The sequence below is a fragment of the Ornithodoros turicata genome, chromosome 1 (assembly GCF_037126465.1).
Source record: "Ornithodoros turicata isolate Travis chromosome 1, ASM3712646v1, whole genome shotgun sequence".
Taxonomy (NCBI): Eukaryota; Metazoa; Arthropoda; class Arachnida; order Ixodida; family Argasidae; genus Ornithodoros; species Ornithodoros turicata.
In genome coordinates, this window is record NC_088201.1 from 40,471,659 (window position 1) to 40,489,008 (window position 17,350).

The 17,350-nt window shown below is 47.5% G+C and overlaps 1 protein-coding gene across 2 annotated transcripts in view; it reads right to left on the bottom strand.

The window, feature by feature from the left end:
* The window catches only part of LOC135398453 (BTB/POZ domain-containing protein Tiwaz-like), a 68,053-nt gene extending 50,703 nt beyond the window's left edge, over positions 1 to 17,350 (bottom strand). For both annotated transcript variants that reach the window (XM_064629861.1, XM_064629855.1), the window contains exon 1: positions 16,773 to 17,350. In XM_064629861.1, coding sequence (XP_064485931.1) covers positions 16,773 to 16,849 — 77 coding nt within the window. In that variant the 5' untranslated portion in view covers positions 16,850 to 17,350. The remainder of the gene's footprint in view (positions 1 to 16,772) is intronic.

The following is a 17,350-nucleotide window of genomic DNA, read 5'->3' on the forward strand; positions in this document are numbered from 1 at the left end:
CTTACACAACATAGAAGTCGCCAAAAAGACAAGGACCATGGACGGAAGGATAACACCACATGAACGAATGATTTACGAACAAGAACTGGAACATTAAGGGGGGGGGGATATGTTTAATGCGAAGTAAAAGAAAAGAGAGAAGGGAAAGATTAGCCACGGTGTAGGCTTGCTATTCCCAAAAAGCTATCACGCAAACAAAAGCGGATACAAGCAACTGAGACACAGAAAATTATGAAAAAATACAGAATAAACAGCTCCTTCTCTAATCGTTGCGCATAGGACGTATCAGAGCATGTCCAGGAGTTTAGATTCCCGAAGGAATCGTGTCAGTGCAGACCTGACTTCAGGGTGCTGAGTAGGGCCAAGTAGCACCTCGAGGGAAAGCTCTCGGTAGCCTAGATGAGTAAGGCGGCGCCGGACACTCGACCGGTAATCTTCGTACCGCTGGCAGTCAAGGAGTATGTGTGGCACGTCAGCTTCTACTTGGCACGTGGGGCAAAGAGGCGATGGATGCTGACTCAATCTTAAAGAGGAGGAGTGGAGTTCGTGCCACATTCAGCCGCAGCCGATGAAGCAACGATTCCTCGATGCGCGAGATTGCTAAATGCGGCTAGGCACAGCATATATCATTAAAGGGTCAATGGATTTAAGGAAGGCATTGGTTCGTATAGCTTCTTGCTGAAACAGCTGTGTGCGGTTGGCAATGAAGCGGCGGATTTCCAGCTGGCACCTGGAGTGCGCAAGGGGAAGGACAGTTGGTTGCTCAGTGTCATGGGCTTGCCGAGCAAGAGCGTGAGCACGATCATTGCCTGAAATTCCGACATGGCTCGGAATCCATTGGAACACCACGCCGTGTCTCAGGGATACAAGTCAAGAGTGCAGGGCGATGATCGTGGTGTAGGTGTCACTGATGACTGCAGCAGAGTAAGAGGCCAGCACCTCCAGAGCCACTTTACTGTCGGTGAGGATCGTCCAGGCCCTGGGCGCCAACTAGGAGACATGTCTCAAAGCGGCCAGTAGTGCGAATGCCTCGGCCTCAGCAGATGACATAAGAGGGAGCTTGAAGCCGTGCTCAGCTTCATCCTCTGGGATGCAGAAGGCAGCAGACGACCCAACTAGAGAAACTGACGCATCGGGGTATACTTGGGTTCGATGCCGGTGGTGACTGTAGATGTGGTGCAAGGTCAGTTGGCAGGCCACAGCTGTTGGCACAACCTTCTTTTTCCTAAGGCCCGGAATTGACGTTTGTACAGTAGGATAGTGAAGCGTCCACATGGGTGGCGCATAGGAGGGCCGCGCCGAGGTTGATGTTGAGGGGATGTTGCTTCGTAAACGGCAAATAGCTTGACCGAATGCAGATGCGGGATAACGTTGCGCAATGTCACAGAGGTTATGGGCTGGATGGCGGGCAAGATAGCGTGTGTACGCGTGTAAGGCGACGCTATCGTGAAGAATAAGCACCGATGGTTCGCGTGCCTCCGCCAAGACAGAGAAGGTTTCCGTTGTCTTTGGCACTCCCAAACAGAGACGGAGGCTTCTGGCTTGAATACTGAGCAACTCCCGCTCGTGAGTGTTGGAGATGCCATAGAGGACAGGCAGGCTATAGCGCATAACACCAAGCAACCGGGAGCAGTGGACACGATGGAGGTCTGCACAGGACGGGCCCCATGCGGATCCACAAAGGTGCCGGAGCACATTACAGTAGATGCGGGCGCTAGCAGAGAGGGAGTTGATCTGCCGCGACCATGTCAGTCCCCTATCAATGGTTATGCCTAGGTACCGATGATGCGAGACGTAGTTCAGCCTAGAGCCAGCTAGTAGTAGGGGGTATTTGGTGAAGGAGCGGCGCGTGAATGCCATAGCTACTGTCTTAGCCGGCGAGACAGACAACCCACGGTCAGTAAGGTACGCCCCAATAAGGTCTAAGGCATGTTGCAGACGATGTTGGATGGCATCAGGGCGCGCTGCAGAGGTCGATATGCAAATGTCATCAGCATAGATCGTGATATCGGTATGCTCTAGCAAAAGAGAAGGAAGGTGCGCCAGGATGATATTAAAGAGAAGCGGGCTGAGGACGCTCCCCTGTGGAACTCCACGATGCACAGAGTAGTTGGCACTGTCACCATCTGCTGTGCGCACGAACAGAGACCTGTCAGAGAGGAAGTCTTGCAACTAGGCAAGAGTACAGCCGGCCATACCAGCTTCTTGAAGCGATGCGACAACAACATTATGGAGAACACTGTCGTATGCTTTCGCTACATCGAGAAAGACAGCGGCCGTTAGGAGCCCATCAAACTCTGCTTGCTGAATGGAGGAGACAAGGTCGATGACATTGTCAATCGCGGACCGCGCCTGCTGGAAACCAGCCATAGTTTAAGGAAAGAATAGGGTGCTCTCAAAATACCAGTTCAATCGTGCGGATATCATGCGTTCCATAACCTTCCTGACACAGCTGGTGAGGGCGATTGGGCGAAAGGCATCAATGGCGTGTAGAGACTTGCCTGGCTTCAGGAGCGGCCCTATCATTGCATTCTTCCATTCTGCTGGGAAAACACCATCCCGCCAACAATTATTGTAGAGCCTAAGGAGGGCGGGTCGGCCATGGAGGGGTAGATTTTGGAGGGCCTTGTACGTAATACAGTCAGGCCCAGGAGAAGTGTGAGGGGGTGATTTCCTTAGGGCAGCCTCCAACTCCATGAAGCAGAACGAAACATCCAGACATTGCTCCTGCGAGGATTCCAGGACGACCTTAATGGCACGAGCTGACGATCCCTGCGACATCGAAGCTGTCGTTCGACGGGCACAGTATTCGTTTGCAACGTCGATTTCCGAACGTGCGGTTGCTAGCGCGAGTGCTTGAAAAGGGCGCCGTTGAGCAACAGGTGTGGAGAGTGCCCTGAGTATGCTCCATATTCTGGAAAGTGGCGTCCGCGGAGACAAAGAGCTCGCAAAGCGCCGCCAGCGATTTCTTGCAAGGGTGGCCAGGTGTCTCTGTATGGCCTTCTGAATGCGTCGTGCTTCAGCGATGTGATACGGGAGACCGGAACGACGAGCTTTCCGTTCAGCCCCGACGACGAATAGCACGCAACCGTTCATACTCTGCATCAATAGCTGAGAAGGCGATGGGGACACGGCGCGCCGTTGTGGTGAGAGTCATCGCATCGGTTACGACTTCAGCAGAAGTCAGATGCTCCAGCTGCTGGTCTCTGAAGGCCGACTCAAGTGTGGACCGATAGGCGTTCCAGTCGGAGCTCTTGATGCAGCGTGTAAGCGGAGAGCGCTGCGCACCACGAATATTAATCAGCACAGGGAGGTGATCGCTGCCAAGGAGTTCGGCACCAATTTGCCACGAGAAGCGCCGCGCTATAGATGAAGACACTGCCGTGAGGTCCCAAACACTGCCGTAAGGTCCAAGCACGAAGACAGGCGCATTGCCTGAATGAAGGTTGGTGACCCATCATTGAGGAGGCACAGATCCAAACGCGCAAACAGAGACGCTAACTGCCGGCCCCTCGCATCAGAGCGCGTACTTCCCCAAATAACGTTGTGGGCATTAAAGACCCCGCAGAGCACGAAGGGAGGAGGAAGAGAGTGAAGTATTTCTTCGAGACTGTCTGTGTTGAAGGCTGACGCCGGCGGCAAGTAGAGAGACAGAACAGTGACGTCCATAGAGTCCAAATGGACTGTGCAGCTGACGCACTCTCCTCTGCCATTCGTAGGCAAGGGTCTATGTATGACGGGTATGTCAGAGTGAACGAAAAGGGCTGCAGAGCTTTTGCCTTCACCGGCCTTGGAGACGTACGTTGTATAGCCAGATAAGCGAAAAGTCTCGGATACCTGCATTCGGAGATGCAGGATATCCGTGATATCCGCAGATGCTTATCAAGGGGAACTTGTGCCGCCTCACGAACTGGCGGAAATCGGGGAGCTTAGACTGCAAACCCCTCGAATTCCACTGAAAGATGGTAGTTGACTTGTACTCCACTGCAGCTAAGCTAGCTCATGCACTGTTCGCTTAACATTCTCAAACAGTCCGTGCCCACACAATCAGTAAGGAAGGAACAGTAGCAGGTAGGGAGAAGAAGACAGAAGAGAGAAGGGGGGGGGGAAGTATGGCCGGTGTGGAGGTAGCGTTATAACGAGCTATGTCGTTGCCTGCGGCCTCTTCGAGGCGACACCAGCATCCACTGAGCAGCATTTCCGTCCGCAATGTCGGACGAACCCATGTCGCCCGCAGACGTCAGCTCTTCATTAATAAGGGTGTCACTCGAGCGCTCCAAGGGGTCGCTTGGGGGATCATGCCTTAACGCTTTGACGACGATCCCAGCCGGTGACGTCGATGGCTTCCGCTTCGAAGAGCCGTCACGGTGGTCCATAGTGTCCGCCGACGAGGATGAACTCATGCACTCAACCTTGCCGGCGCATGGAGCAGGAACCAAAGATACCGCTTGGGTCCCTGGTTCCCGTGGAATGTTCAGATCACCAGCATCAGCATTCACAGTTCTCCCGGTTTCTGGTGCGGGAAGATTCGGAGGACTGCACTCGGGGTGTAGAGCCGCCGGCGCACATGGTACACTGGCACTGGGGTGTTCATTCACCACCTCCACATCCTCATCAGCACAGTGGTACATTAGCTCCGTCTCTTGATCCTGAACAGCTACAGCAGCCGCATAAGACCGAGGACAAAAGGTGGCTTCATGTCCAAACCGTCGACAAGTGCTGCATTGGAGAACGCGGCAGTCCCGACGAATATGTCCCAGGCGTTTGCCCCGCAGACAAAGTTGAGGCCGATCTTTGCACAGGACTAACACTTGACTACCACGGATATTGATTAGATAGGGTACGTCCTCAGGCGTGATATCTCTCTTCAGGCGGAGCTTTACAGTTCGGGAAAGAGAACCAACGTTCCCCAACTCAGGATCGGACCAGGTGATCTTAGCTGTCTCCTCGACGTGGCCGTAGTTCACAAATGCTGCTCGTATATCGTGCTCCTTTACAGCAGTAGGAACCCAGTTCAATCGCAAATGAAGAACAGGATTCGTGGCCTCTAATACGACACACTTCTTGCCCTTAACTGTGAGCGCACGGTGAGACAAGAAGCTTGTTTTCGCTGCAGGGGTTCTAAACTGCAAGAGCCAGACGTGGTTGTAGTGGTACTGACCCAGATCTTCTACGTCAGAGAATTGGAGAAGGGGCCGAAGAGCGAGCTTGAAGTCCGTCACAGTGTACGGCCTACCGGTGACATCGGCATGGAGAACGGAGCAGAGACTGAAGTCCACAGAGGAGGAGAACCGAGGGAGGATAATTTTGTAGTCGTCAGAGGGTTGCACAGAGTCAGTGGAAATAATAGGACGGGAATTAGAAACAGAGGGCTGGAAAACCTGGCCATGGGCCATCGGAATTGCGGAGCTCGGGGAGAGCGTGACCGCCATACTCGAGCTGTTGCTGCTGCCAGCATTTAGGATCTCAATAGCAGGGTGCCAATATCGCAGCCACGGTTGTCAGGACAAGAAAGAAGGGTTAATGATTGGGCTAGTTGGTATAGCGAAATATCTGTATTGTATAGCGCAGTGAAGACAGGGACACACAGGGAAACGAAGAAGGCAGGCGCTTGGCTTAGCGCCTGTCTTCGTCGTCTTCGCTGCGCTATACAATACGGAAGAAAGAAGGATACAGTGGGCCTATCAACAGCGTATGAGTTGTACTTGCACATAACTTTATTTTCATATCTCACATCTCATGTTTCGCGTGCAATGGGGTAGTGTACTGTTCTCAAGCGGTGAATCACCCCAGGCCATAGTCATGATTTATTTGTTGTTGTTGTATATGACATCATCTTTTCAGACAGCCATTATCTAGAAATGATACTTTAATTACTTTTTTAAGGTTTGAACTTGAGACGACAGCGGATTAATCCCCCTGTACCCCACTCCTTCCTGCTGTCCTCTCTCCGTCTGTCCACGTCTGTACGCCGCTCATAGCCACAGTTGCTTCGCGGCACTAACACGAAATAAAGAAAAAAAACAGGTTAATAGAGAAGGGGCTTAAACATCCCGCATCTTCCTGTCTTTCCCGCACAGAATTTGCCACAATGCAGCGGGATGGGGGATGCAGTTGCATGACATCGTATAGGAGAAACTGAGTGGACCACAAACAGAGGAAATGCTAAAGTACAACTAGGGCACGAACAACTTATTCTGTAAATGCGGGCCTCTTTCGTCTGTCTGTCTGTTGGATTGGAATGGATCGAAAAGAAACGCATTGTGAGAAAATAATAAAATGTACGTGTTAGCACCGCAGTTTCTGTAAGCGGTATGGAAACACAGATGTTGATAGGACAGCAGGAAAGGTGGAGGACACAGGATTATAGCGTCATGTGTCCTGGGCCGATTTCAGAGGAAACTGCACACGCATTCTTCAAAAAAGCGTGCCGAATAACGCAGGAGAACATACGAACCACGCTGTTGTACCCATTCGTGGAACAACAATCTCTATTATTTTTCTTTTCAGTCCAATCCAATCCACTCCAATCCAATCCCATCCCATCCCGCCTCCACTCCTGTTCACTCAGCCCCGCCGCTGGTCAGGGAATCCGGGATATGACATTTTGACGTACGGAATGTCCAGAAGCTATTTCGTGCACTGTGTTGCGATTCACTCAAATTTTACACCCCGGGTATTCATATCGCATACTATCACTGACATTCAAATGAAGTTCGCCGACGCGTCAGTGGCTCAACATATGTTGTCTTTGTTTCTGGCCCTTTGTTCTCGATTGTATTTCAAATTGGAAAGCTATTATCTACAGCTGGTTTGAAGACAAAGAAAGTGGCATGCAGGTCTTCGCAGCGGGAGCTCCGGGTATGCTGTACGTATGACAATGACCGACAGTAGTAAACTTTTGAGAGGGCAGGAGCACGTTTGCCCGCAGGGGCTATCAATATGTTGCACTTTTTTTTTTTTTTTTTTTTTTTTTTGCCCTGACGCGTTGTCGTTCGTAGCTACTATTGCAACGAGTGAGTGTGTCGCTCTTTGCATGAATATTTTGTTCCGTTCTAATCAAAGTCACTGGGAATTTCCGCGCAAGATGTCCACGAGTCCCCTTATATGTTAATGAAAAGAAGAATGCTGGTTCTTCGTGATATAGACAGCCCAGGCGAGATGCCCCGTAATAAATGAATATTATTGGTGTGTTATACAGGGTGCTAAGTTACGCGGGATGTACGGGTTCTTTCTAAGGGGAGGTCCACACAAACTACGAATGCAGGTTGGTACTACTCGTAGTTATAGTAGTTGGTTGCTTGATGATCGAATCTACCAGAATCGATATCCTTGCGCCAGAAAACTCCCAACTCCGGACTACCAGAAGAACACACATTATTAACAGCACCGACATATTACGCCTAGAGCCGACCGTCACTCAGAATTATACCTGCCGTCTGGTTTGTTGAGACATACGCCTTTTTGTGACATATATCCAAAGTGCAAAGTGTCCGAAAAAGCAGTACGTGTCTTGTGTCTGTGTTTTGGAGAAATCGGCAGATTGGATAGGATATTCGTAATGATGGTTGGCCCTGAGCGTAGATTTTCTGATCGCGTGAACCGTATATTCATAGGGAAACCGACAAGAATTGTGCACGAATCACCGAAGACTTTTACATCAATTTAATTTAATTTTAATCAACTTTTACATCAATCGAGCGTTCAAAAAATCACCATTGATGAGAATGGTTGCACCAAATAAACAAGAAAAGCGCTGCAATAATTTTTGGTGAGATGTCACCTTGTTTTAAAATTTTTAAATTGCATCCTTTCTAATTCTCGGGATTTACGTGTTTCTTTCTCTCTTTCATTTTTTTTAGTGAAGTATTGTACTTGTTACAGTCGTATGCAGAGTCCTGCAAATCGATTACAAATTGCGGTATATCATGGTAGAAGCTCGTGCGCTTCGTTCCTAAGAAAGAAAGAGAGAAGAAAATGAAGTGGGGCACGCGTGAAAGAAAGATGACACAATTGACTGACTGCCTTCTTCCGATCATAGGAATAGAGAGGCTACATTCAGAAGGGCATCTTACGAAATGACCGCGTCAAGACACTTTTCCCAGCCATCCAATGTGTTAGTAAAGTCTTTATACTTAGCCCTAAATGATTGCATATAATTCAGAACCACATAAAAACGAAGGACAGCATCTCCATGAGGTGTATTACGACAATTCTTTTTGCGTCATTGCTCCTGACTCTCGCTGCATAACAATGCTTCATGTTATGAAGGTGACAACAATATTGGGTAATCTGTAATGCAATAAATTAACAACTGAGATCCATTTACCGATCCCTACATTCTGGAAGTGACCACTTACATTATCCTTAATACAATATCCTTAATATCGTTTACATCTTTTCGCATACCTTTTTATGCCATTGCACACCACTAGCACTAATACCCTTAAAATTTCCTTAGCGGTTCGCTGAATTTTCTACCCTTGTGCATAAAATGGTTTCCAGCACAGCGAGTAATCCTTCCTGAACCGCGTGGCAGTACAGTAGCTGTATGTTGAAAACATGGCATAAATCACACCCTATCACCCGAATAACAACAACAACAGCGTATATCTATATGATTCCACATGCAGTAAGGAAATCCGGTTGATGTGCTCCAGTAGAGTGATCGGTCGTAATTAATAACAGACCAACAATTTCAGGCCTACTAAAGCCCGTAATCAGAAGGCGTCAGTGGTGCTGCTAAGTGGGGCTTCTTTGAGACCTAGCCAATCTTCCGGCCGAAGTCTTCCGCGGACGCTGGCAATGGGACAAGTAGTTCTATTGCTCAATTAAACAAAGCTGTTCGTCACACTTTTTCGATATTGCTCCGGACTTCCGCCGTTACGGGTGACGGGGTAACCTTTGACATCAGGCTTGACATCCGGTGACGGTAGAGCGTGGAAATGGGAACAATTTATTCCAGGTGCAGGGTGCATTGGCTCTACAGAGCAGACGTTCCCAATGCTTTCCTGCTTTCAATAACCCTGGTCAATTTGAGAACAGACCCGGATCCCTGCGACTCAGAAAGGGTATGTAGAAAGGACTTGCATAAGAAGAACGCGTAGATACGTGCGGGCTTGGAAAGGATAACTTTATGGGTCACCTGTAAACATCGTGGACGGGTGTCGTAGATGGGCTTATTGTGTCGCAACCAAATAAGAACAGTCGTTGGGGCACTATAGGTCGGGACAATCATTATGCTATACTTATACGTCAACCTCTTACTTGCATCCTGCAACTCGCGCGTGCTCTGTATAATATTCTGAAAACTATTTTCTCCATTGCTCTTGTGATGGTGATGTGGTAAAGAAAAAAAAAGGCAATTGCTGTTGTAAATACGGATGTTCCGAATAATCGTATTGTAACCAGGGATCGGAACCGGAACTGAACCCGAACCGAAAACCCGAAAAAAACGTTATTTTCTGACGAACCCGAACCGAACCGAACCCGAACAGTTTTTTTGCTTGTCCTGAGCCGAACCGGAACTGAACCAAAAAAAATTGATACGGTTACCGGTTCGGGAATTGGTTCAGAGGTGAATTAATTGTACTACTGACCGACCTTTTTTTTTGCTCACCTGAAACGGTTATCTCACACCTTTCTCTTACAATCGTGTACGGTGAGCGTAAGCTTGCTTGCATGTAGCAAAATTACTGCCCGTGGACCGGTTAAACCGAGGCCGAAAAAAGTAACTGTTCCAATCCCTGTAAATGCCCCGACCGCTGACAGATTTTTTTTTTTTTTTTGTCTGTGTATGTGCGGGGGTGGAGGAGGCGGGGGGGGGGGGTTCTCCCTGAGCCGAACCCGAACCGAACCGATATACCTGAACCGGTTCAAGCTGATAATTTCGGTTCAGCGGAGCTAAACCCGAACCGAACCAATATGCCTGAACCGGAACCCGAACCGGACCGAAAAAAATACCGGTTCCGATCCCTGATTGTAACAAGAAGGGTTCCTTGTTCGCAACACTCTCGAAACAGAACTTCACCACATAACACGCTGAACGCAAACCATTGCATACCATGATACCGTTATCACTTTTGATCTGTGGGAAATGCAGGGCGTACGCACCTTTTGTGACAATTAACATAACTGCATACGCGTCACAAAAAGCGTACGCCTCCCGTTTTCAACATATGAGGGGAGAGAACGATGTTATTCGGGATGATGACTGGCTAGGTCTCTAGGAGCGTGCGAATGCGGTGAAGTTCCCTTCTAAGAGTGTGGAACACGCGGAGCACTACACTGTTCAAAATAACTTCACCACATAGCATGCTCCTAGCCAACCCTCATCCCGAGTGACATCGTATCTTTCTCCTGATTTGCTGAAAACGGGGGGCGTACGCCATTTTCGTGGCATTGTGCAGTTCATAATTGCCACAAAAATGGCGTACGCCCCCTGTTTTACTCAAATCAAGAGAGAGAGAACGTTGTCACTCGGGAGTCGGGATGCACTCTAAAAACTGAACTACCATGTCGTCATGTGTATATAGTCACAGTTGTGTAGTCATATATGTACAGTCCCATAGTCATGCAACCATATATACATTGTATCTTGTGCATTATAACTAATTCCAACTAGTGTATTAGTGTGTATTAATATTAGTATTAGTACTCGTAGTGTGCTCTATAGTATGAGTCGTCTAATAAATTTTCTCAAACAAAAACTGAACTTCACCGCATTGCCACGAATTATAGTGTTATCGCTTCTGATTCGAGGAGACATGGAGGCGGACGCCTTTTTGTGTCAATTATCATGTATACAAATTGAAACAGAAAGGCGTACGCCCCCTTCTCTCTTCGAATCAGAAGCGATAACCCTATCATTCGTTGCAATGGTTGGCTGGGAGCGTGCTATGCGGTGAAGTTCTGTTTTAAGAGTGTATGAGCAATGTCGTGACATCCAGGTTGGGAGCCCCTGATCGACGCTGTGCAGAGGTCAGTTGCCTCAGTTGCGTTTTCTGGGCCGACGTTATTTTAATACACTCTTAAAAATGATGGTGGTGGTGGTGGTGATGTTGAAAGGGCTTGGGCTTAAAAATGAACTTCACCGCATAGCACGCTCCTAGCCAACCATCATCTCGAATGATATTGTCATAGATTGAGAAGTTACCCGTCAAAAAGAACTCGTTACAAGTTAAGTTACCGTGTGCAAAATGTAACTAAGTTAATAACGAAGTTCTTCAGCCAACTCGGAGTTACTGAGTTACTTAAAAAAAAGAACGAGTTACTTCCAAATTACTTCGGACACAAAATAGCATTATGCAGGTGCAGCGCGCGTGAGCAGTTGAGTTAGACCTTGAGTTGCCTGCAGAGAGGGTGGGGGGATTTATTGGTAGAAAAAAAGAAAAAGAGAAAATGAAAGGGAGGACTGCAACACGCTTAGATCGTTTTCGTTTATGTCCAACAATAGACCTCCCCCTGTTTGTAAACAAATGACGTCATAGTGTTCGACAGCGCCAAAATTTGGTGGAATTGAACTACGCTCGAAGCTAGAGGTGAACAAGGGTGCGCCCGAAAGCCACGGTCTTGGGGGGAATAAGATATGGTCCCTTAAATGGACGCGACCTTCGGCCCTACTTTTCTTTCAATGGGAGGCAGCGAACAAGCGCCCGTTCGTGGAACCCAGCCCTCTCCTTCAGATTTGTTTCGGTTTCAGTCTGTCTACCAATGTCATGATGACGTTTCTCTGGTAGAGGTCTATTCGAACGCTTTGCCTCTTACTCCCTGTGGGCGCACAATGGTTCAGCTTCATTTCAATGGCAGCGGATCTTACTTCCTGAATAAAGTACTGTCGTTGATCGAACATCACGTTTTATGGCAAAAAATGCCATGAAGGAACTGGAGAGAAAGCAAGAAAATATGTGGACGTCAGTGAAAAGCGAGTTAAAAGTAACTTGGAACTGAACTTAAGTTACTTTGGCAAAGTTGCCTGAAAAAGGAACGAGTTCCTCTGAAAGTTACCACGGCGCAAAAGTACCGAGTTAAGTTACAAGTTACCAAAAAAAGGAACTTACACTCTTAAAAATGAACTTCACCGCATAGCACGCTCCGAGCCAACCATCATCTCAAATGATATCGTTATCTGCCCTGATTTGTTGAAAACGGGAGGCGTACGCCTTTTCTGTGACAATTATGAACAGCATAAGTGTCACAAAAAAGGCGTACGCCCCCCGTTTCCATCAAATCAGGGCAGATAACGATATCATTTGAGATGACGGTTGGCTGGGAGCGTGCTATGCGGTGAAGTTCATTTTTAAGAGCGTAGTTACAGTAACGAGTTACCTCGAACTCTGGATATTGTTATCTGCCCCGATTTGTTGAAAACGGGAGGCGGACGCCTTTTCTGTGACAATTATGAACAGCATAAGTGCCACAGAAAAGGCGTACACCTCCCGTTTTCAACAAATCAGGGCAGATAACGATATCATTCGAAATGATGGTTGGCTAGGAGCGTGCTATGCGGTGAAGTTCATTTTTAAGAGTGTACGCTCTAAAATCTGACGTGATGGTGATAGTCATGGTGGGACCAACTTGCCGTTGTTGGCCTGCCTCGTGTGTACAGCGTCACGACCGTAGCCGATATGAGATGAGGTGATGATAAGAAAGGATGGAGGTTGAAAAGTGATGAATGGATGGGTCAACGTCGGGATTCGTGGGGCGCCTTTATGCAACATAAGTAGGGGTCAGTACTGAAACCAGAACTTCGTCGCATAACACGCCGAAGGCCAACCACTGCGCTGAATCATACCGTTATCACTTCTGATTTGAGGAGCGAGCGGGAAGCACACTCTTAAAAATGAACTTCACCGCATAACACACTCCTAGCCAACCATTATCTCGAGTGATATCGTTATCTGCCCTGATTTGTTGAGAACAGGGGGCGTACGCCTTTTCTGTGACAATTATGAACAGCATAAGTGTCACAGAAATGGCGTACGCCCCCGTTTTCAACAAATCAGGGCAGATAACGATATCATTCGAGATAACGGTTGGCTAGGAGCGTGCTACGCGGTGAAGTTCATTTTTAAGAGTGCACGTGATTCTATGACCACTAACACAAATGCAAAGTGTCACAAAAAGGCGTAAGCCTCCTATTTCCGACCAATAAGGAAAGACAACGATATAGTTATGAATTATGGTTAGCTAAGAGCGTGTTGCGCAGTGAAGCTGTCTTTCATACTGTGCAGCCGTACATGGGGTGTAGTCAGTGCAAGCGAAAACACTACACTCTTAAAAATGAGTTTCACCACAGAGCATGCTCCTAGCCAACCATCATCCCGCATGACAACGTTCTCGCGCCTGATTTGTTGAAAACGGGAGGCGGAGCCTATTTTGTACCCATGTTGTTGTACCATGTTATTTTGTTGCCTAGGAGAGTGCCATGTGGTGAAACTCATTTTTAAGAGTGTACAGAAAAAGTGAAAATAAAGAGTGAAAGCTCACACACTCCTGCCTTTACTCTGCTTTTGAAGATTTGTTTGTTTGTTTTTTACAGTTTTTGGGTTACACTCTAAAAAACAGAACTTGACCGCATAGCACGCGGTCAACCATTGTCAAAAATGATAGGGTTATCGCTTCTTATTCAAAGAAAGAGGGGGCGTACGCCTTTTTGTGGCAATTTGGATATATAATTGACACCAAGGCGTACGCCCCCCTCTCTCTTCGAGTCGGAAGCGATGTGGCCATGTTTGGCGCACAGCGTGCTATGCGGTGAAGTTCTGTTTTTAGAGTGTACGACGGGAATCTTGGTAAAGTAAGTCGGGATAATCAACAGCAAACGGCTTGATCATCATCAGTAAAGAGTAAAACCTAGAAAGGCGTACGCCCCGTTTTCTCGACAAATCAGGAGGGATAACAACTGTCATTCTAACACATTTATTATCCCAGATAGTGTTACATGATGAAGTTCCGCCTTCAGAATGTGGAATGCAGTCTACAGCTGCGATACCAGAGTATCCTTCTTTATTTCTCTGTCCTTCACGTGCAATTTACTTTGTGGTGACAAGGCGAATTCATTGATGAAAACAATTCATTTACTAGGAACTTAATTCCGAGTGTGGCACTCCAAAAAGGCGAGCTTTGTGCTCCATTCAGCTGTTTGGACGGCACTGGTGTGTCGTGTTTTTGGAGGATTCCCACCTTGGTTAGCAAATGTAATTGTCCTGGCTCTGAAAGGCATCCCCCTGCGCGTGGCAGTTAACCCATTTACGGGATCGAATGCGCTTAATCCTCAATGACGCCGAGGCTGCATTCAATGCAATCACAGTGCCATTCCCTGTTCGCATGCCAGTGCTGTGGAAAAGCATTTGTAGCCTACTGGACGACGACGAGGTATCAGGAGAGCTCGTGACCTTTATCGTTTTTTTGTTCTGTTTTTTTTTTTTAAAGATCTAACAATTGCTTTCCGGGAGTAAAGGTCTGCTACACATTCAAAGGGAGGCACCACACCTCTTTCTTACAACGACGGGCTGTTTTGACCATGAAAATGGCGAAGATGTTTTTTTTTTTTCGACGGCATATCCCAAGAAAGATACCAAATTTAAATCCTCCGAAAATTAGACTAGGCGCTCCAAATGCGCGGCACCATTTCGTCGTATGTAGGTTCAACTCAATGCAATTCAATTCGATTTTATATAGGTTATTGTAAGTGTTAAATTGACTGGGAGACCCATTAGCGAAGTAGAATTGTGGCCTCCCGATTAACAATGTGCGTGAATAATAAATTTAATGTGGGTATACAAAATAGGCAGTAATGAATATAGCAAAATAACGATGCAGTTCATAGATGTACAATGTAAATTAGTACGTAGGACGTAGATAACAAATAAAGAGCAGAGATAAGGCAAATATCTCTCAAAGGATGTGTATATGGTGGCAAACGATGATGGAAGTGAATCAGACACAACTTAGCTAGTGAATACCCTTGCGATGGAATGCCCCTTTGAAGTGTGCTTGTGATCGAAATGTTTCACTAATGCTGTCCAGTGTGTTGACTAGTGTTGTCCATCAGGAGGCACATTTCATTCTGCTATGAAAAATGGGTGTGTAGTTGTACGGAAAGAAATAATGACGAAAAAAAAAAAAAAGAACGAGCCGCAGTTTAGAAACCGCACTGAAATTTCGCACAACAGAGGAAAGAGATTAGGACGAAAGTGATGACAGGTGTAAATGTGTCGATCCTCAGAATGTAAAGTACAGCAGGAAGCAGAGAATGAAAGCAGAAAGAGAGCAGAAAGGCGTATGCAACAGTCGGAGACAGTCCACGTTTAGCAGGTCGAGCAGAAGATCAAGTAGCCATCTGTTTCTGCAATTGGACTTTTAATATCGAATTTACGTCGCGGAACAACGATGACCACGACCGACGTCACAGTGTTCGGATTAAAGTTATCCGCAAAATCGTAACAGAACCGCATGTACGCCCAGATAAATGTATGACGTGTATCATATTATAGACGCACCTCAAAGTTCATCCCCTGGAGCTCGACTTTTAGTTGTCATGCTCCAGTACTGTACAAGAGTCGGCAACAAGAGGAGATTCCTTCACCGTTATGAATGACCAGAGTTACAAGCCCGCTCGATGGAGACCGCGTGTATTTGTACGCTAGGCAAATGTTACACTCTAAACACATAACTTCACCGCATAGCACGCTGTGCGCCAACCATTGACACAAATGATAGGGTTATCGCTTCTGATACGAAAGGAAAGCGGGCGTACGCCTTTTTGTGGCAATTTCGGTATATGTATGATAGTTGCCATAAAAAGGTGTACGCCCACCTCTCTCCTCGAATCAGAAGCGATAACCCTATCATTCGTGGCAATGGTTGGCGCATAGAGTGTCATGTGGTGAAGTTCTGGTAGTCGTGACGATGCCCACTCGAGTGCGGCCAACAACGGCAAGCTACCTCGACACCCCCCCTCTGGTGAAGAATGTTTCACCGAAGGGACAGGGTGTCAAATGCATCCACAGCACAACGTGCGTCATGTCAAAGGGTTTTCGACAGTCTGAGTTTCTCGGCTTTGTTATCTATCAGTTGAAGCGCAGCGAAGAAAGCATGATCGAAACAAATGACAAACCAATAGTATGACGAAGTGATTTAGGCCATAATAAATGTAATGAACCGTCGAGCACGTATTTCTTACAGAAATTTCCAGTCCCGAGTGGCTCGGGACTAACATCTCCATTTTTTTCTTTTACAACTCAAATCAAATCAAATCAAATCTTACAGAAATTTGAAGATCTATATTGCGAGGGAAAGCAGTTAGCAGAGCAGTTAAGTGCAAGCAACAGCTAGTTCTTGCAGTTGGTAATAGTTCGGAACGGTTAAGAATGAAAGGGTAGTAAGTCCACACTCTTTGACTGGTAACTCATACCTGGTGAGAAGCAAAGAACCAACCAACGGAACCTTTTTGTGTGTAATCCTATTCGTTCACTCTCCTCTTTGGATTTCTAATATTTCTACGCAAATATTAATATTTCTTGGCAAGTATTTCCAATGCACGTCTGGTGTAAACACCCCAAGAAACAAACAAAAAAAGACAAAAGAAAATGCTCTGGCACTATGTCATGACATGCATGGCAAACCCCGTATCTTAGAACTCTTTATGCCCGATTGGACGGGGATGAAGGTTCCAATGAGTTTGAGGCTTTCCACTAGTATCTGTGCGGAGAGATCTTCCAACAACAAAAAAACAAAAGTTTTCCACCGATAGCCAGTGGCCTGCTGACCTTGCAATGGAGAAGCGTCCGGCGTAGACAGGGCTCGCACCCGGCGACAGCTGGTGGGCAGACCTTGTGGCTGCCATGGCCGCGACGCCGTTGACGTCTCTCTTGCGGCCACCAATGCTGGCCGTCCCGCTGGCCGGCGACAGGTCTAGCGTTTCGCCGGGATCTATGATGCTGCCGGTCGCCGTGTCGCACAGAAATCTACGCTTTCCTGCTCAGCAACCCTCGGAGGGCTGAGCGACGTACGCCAGCCACGTCCTATCTGCAAGTCGGTTCCTTCGAAGCCTTCAAGCGCACACGCGTGTCTTCCCACACAACGCGCGACTCAACAGTGGACACGAGCAACACACTAATTCCGCGACTGTGCCACAGTTGTCACTTCGTTGCCGTCGCAGGTGTCCCAGCAACGTGCCGCTGGATGGGTCGCCGTTTGGGCTGTCGTATAATAGCCGCAGATGAATGAACTGCTCTCACAAGAGAGAGTTGGCCAACTTGTGGTCTTGCAACGAAAGACGCCAAGACTCAGCACGCTGTCATTCTACACAAGTGGAATGCGACGCGAGAGCAGCGATCGGCCAGCG